The sequence below is a fragment of the Juglans microcarpa x Juglans regia genome, chromosome 2S (assembly GCF_004785595.1).
Source record: "Juglans microcarpa x Juglans regia isolate MS1-56 chromosome 2S, Jm3101_v1.0, whole genome shotgun sequence".
Lineage (NCBI taxonomy): Eukaryota > Viridiplantae > Streptophyta > Magnoliopsida > Fagales > Juglandaceae > Juglans > Juglans microcarpa x Juglans regia.
The window spans coordinates 28,399,216-28,403,354 of record NC_054597.1 but is presented as its reverse complement, the minus strand read 5'-3'; the positions used below and the strand labels follow the sequence as shown (position 1 = coordinate 28,403,354).

General features: G+C 34.2%; 1 protein-coding gene across 1 annotated transcript; it reads right to left on the bottom strand.

Moving 5' to 3' along the window:
- Nucleotides 1-557: 557 nt before the first annotated feature.
- Nucleotides 558-956, bottom strand: LOC121253539. The gene has a single exon (XM_041153540.1). It carries the CDS (start codon nt 954-956, stop codon nt 558-560), a length of 399 nt encoding a protein of 132 aa, XP_041009474.1.
- Nucleotides 957-4,139: the final 3,183 nt, after the last annotated feature.

The window sequence follows — 4,139 nt, the reverse complement described above, 5'->3', positions numbered from 1 at the left end:
TGACATAAAAGAAATTTTTAAAAAATTTTCTCAATCCTATTCTCAATCACAAATTTTAGAGTCAGAGAGAATTTAATCATACTCAAATACATGCTTGGTAAGAGAATCCAACAACTCAAGACATCTAGAATCACAAGTAAAATAAAATAAACAGCAATCAAGAAGACAAAATGACTATGAGAGTTTACACCCCCAAGCTTAAACTAAATAATGTTCTCATTGTGATTCAAAAGTGAGAAAGAATGAAGAAATTAAAGGAACTTCCCTTATTTCGTGGTGGATCCGCTGTAGTTTGCAATTTCCAGCTCTTTATTCCTGCTAAACAAACCTACATCAAAATTTAAATTATTCAAAATGAAAATAAAAGAGAGAATGAAATTTCTATGCGCTGCCTCCCATAAGCGCTTGTTTTAAAGTCTACAACCAAACTTTTCAATCTTTATCAATTTGGGTCCCTAAGAGGAATAAGTGCACAATTCCTCTCCACTTGTTATTTGTAATAATGCTTAAATCTCTAATCGTTAACTCTAAATATATTTCATGTCTTGTCCTTCAAGTCACTTTGTCAATTGTATAAGGATGGAAGGACCTGTCCATCTTGATCTTAACTTTCCCGGAAAGAGTTTGAGTCGCGAATTGAAGAGTAAAACCTGCTGTCCTGGTACGAACTCACGCCAGAGAATCTGCTTGTCATGCCACTTCTTCATCCATTCTTTGTAGATCTTCACATTTTCATAAGTATCGTTTCGGAACTCATCCATCTCATTCAATTGTAGAAGTCGCTTTTCTCTTGTTGCTTTCAAATCAAAATTAAACTTCTTTATAGCCCAATAAGCTCTATGCTCCAACTCCACAAGAAGATGACATGCATTTCCAAACACTAATCGGTAAGAAGACATCCTGATAGGTGTTTTAAAGGTTGTACGGTATGCCCATAATTCATCATCAAGCTTCATTGCCCAATCCTTCCTATTTGTGTTGACTGTCTTTTCAAGGATGTTCTTAATTTCTCGATTCAAAATTTCAGCTTGGTCATTAATTTGAGGTTGGTAGCCAAGTGCTATCTTGTGCTTCACACCATATTTAGAAAGAAGGTTGTCAAATAACTTGTTGCAAGTGGGTTACTTTGTCACTAATGATAGCTTATGGAGTGTCAAATCTTGTGAATATATTCTTATGCAAAAATTTAAGCACTACCTTTGCATCGTTTGTTGTTGCAGCAATTGCTTCCACCCATTTTGACACGTAATCCACTGCTAGCAAGATGTAAACAAAGCCAAAGGAAGGAGGAAAATGACACATGAAATCGATTCCCCAAACATGAAATAATTCAACCTCCAATATGTTTTTCAACGGTAGCCCTTGATGCCTTGAAATATTTCTCATACGTTGGCACCGGTTACAAGTCTTCACCAAAGTATAACTATCACAAAAAATCGAAGGCCAAAAGAAACCACTTTGAAGTACCTTAGCTACTGTTCATATTGCTCCAAAGTGTCCTCCATACAATGATGAATGGCAATGATGGAGAATGGCTTGCATCTCTTCTTCTGGTACACATCTTCGGATGATTTGGTCAAGACATCTTTTGAACAACAAAGACTCATCCCAAAGATAATATTTCACATCATGAAGAAACGTCTTGAGTTGGTGGTAAGTGAGATCTAGTGGAAGTACTTTACAAGCTATTTACAAGCTATGTAGTTTACAATATCAGCATACCAATGAAACTTGATCTCACATGCAAACAGCTGCTCATCAGGGAATACTTCTTGGATCACTGAATCCGATTTTACTTCATCTTGCTCCAACCGAGAGAGATGATCAGCAACTTAATTTTCGCTTCCTTTCTTATCTCAAACCTCCAAATCAAACTCTTGAAGAAACATGTTCCAACGAATCAGCCTAGGGTTAGCATCATTCTTGGCCAACAAATAACTAATTACTGCATGATCAGTAAACACTATCACTTTTGTACCAATGAGGTAAGACCAGAATTTGTCACAAGCAAAAAAATAGCAAGCATCTCCTTCTCGGTTGTTGTATAATTTAGTTGAACTTCATTCAAAGTCCAGCTTGCGTAATAGATGGCCCTGAACAGTTTGTCTCGCTTTTGTCCTAATACTGCTCCAATTGCAAGGTCACTTGCATCACACATGACTTGAAAATTGCAAGTGCGCAGTATCGTAGTTTTATAGTAAAATGATGAGCAGAGCGTCATCCTCAGGTATTGGTATCTCACTTTTGACAAGTACCGAAATTATACTAACTTCAACTTTATTTAGAAAAGTCACTAAGATTGTTTGTAATTGCAAATAGAAATAAAATTAATTCAAAGAAAATATTCAAAGGAAAAGAGAGCTATTGTTTGATGATCGAATCAATGAGAAAAAAAAAAACTTTTAGGAAACCGATTTCACCTAATCCCTCACTATGCTTTTCTTATCTAGCTAATTGAATTTAATTCTCTCTGTTTGTTAGCAAAATCTCATAAGCCATCCAAAAACCTCTTTCGATAGTTAGTTGAATTTATTCTTGATCATCATTTTAAACAAGAGTATGTAAATTGATGAAGTAAGAAAGCATTAAGACCAGCGATTTTAAGACTACATAGGTTCATATAGATCTTTCGATTTTTATATTTGCCTATACTGAAATATCTAAAGTCTATCCTATAATTCTCTCTTTCGAAAGGAAATCATAAGATCAAAATCATCTAATCAATGACTAGTTAATTAGAATCAATAATTTCAGAATAAATCAGACAAATATAACAAAGAATTACTTCAAATTAGTATAGAAAAGCAAGTATAGTTTAAAACTAGATTACATCGTTTTCCTAGAATGAAAAAAATTTAATTCATACTATAAATTTAATTTATACTATAAATTTAATTTAACATAAACGAATTCACCATAATTTTTCTAAAAAGAATAATGAAAATCCCCTATTTGCGGTCGTCGACCTCTTCACATTTGCCGTCCTCTTCAATTCTTCTTCGAAACTTCTACAACCTTAAGTCACGTGGTAGGTAGAATGATAATTTTTTTTTTAATTTTTATTTTTTTTATCCTTTTGAATTTCATCGTTCCTCTTCAAAGTTTTTTTTTCAAACCTTTTTGTTGTTCACCTTTTTGTTTTTTCCTCCTTCAAGCGTCAACTTTTGTCGCATCTTCAGGATTTTTTGTTCCGCTTCTTTTTCTTTTACGCATCGTCAATCTTTTTGTCTTTGCATTTTTTTAGTTCCTCCAGATTTTACTGTTATCTAGTATCTTGATAATCACTTTGAACATTGGCCTCTGTCTCGCTATTTGAATTTCCGCTGTTATCCTTTTCAAATTTCTCAAATCTTCAACATTTCAAAATTCAACTTGATCATTATGTCCAAAACAGCCTTGATGACGAACCCTTATATTCAGATAAATCTTCATTTGAATGAGAGAGAGTCCCTAGATGATAAGTTGTTAAAATATAGGTCTTCTTTTCTTCAAATCTGAAATAAAATTAAATGACAACAATATCAGCAAAAATAAATAAAATTGAACTAAAATTTAAAGTTTTTTTTTTTTGGATAATCAAAGATTTGATTGAATAACACAAGTCCTTACACAATATTGTTTTGATCAAATCGAACAGCTTGTGATACAAAAGAAGGACACCCCTCCCACCATATTTCAATATTCTACCCCCCATGCATGTCTTGCTAATAGGTGAGCAGTTGAGTTCTCCAATCTATTGACATAAGAGACCTGAACATCTCGAAAACCAGACATCAACCTTCTTATATTCTGAGTAAGTATTCAAAGTCTGTTAAAAAAGAATATCCATCCTGAAGTGCATTGACTAGAATCAAACAGTCAATTTCCAGTATTCGGTAACCCCCACTGAGCACACAGCTGTAAACCCCTTAGCATAGCCCTAGCTTCAATAAATTCTGAATAGAGCACCTCCCTTTCGACTTTACTGCAGGCCATAATCACACTACCATTTTCATCTCTGAGGATTACACCAATGCCTGCCTTCTGTTGATAAAAAAAAGTGGCACCAACAACATTCAGCTTCAAAAACCCCACTGGAGGAGGAGTCCAACAAACCACCCTTTTAATATCTCTAGAGCCCACTTCAAAAGCATGCACTT

Excerpts from the sequence above, each read along its gene's own strand:
- LOC121253539 (XM_041153540.1), bottom strand. The coding sequence starts at position 956 with ATGAAGCTTGATGATGAATTATGGGCATACCGTACAACCTTTAAAACA.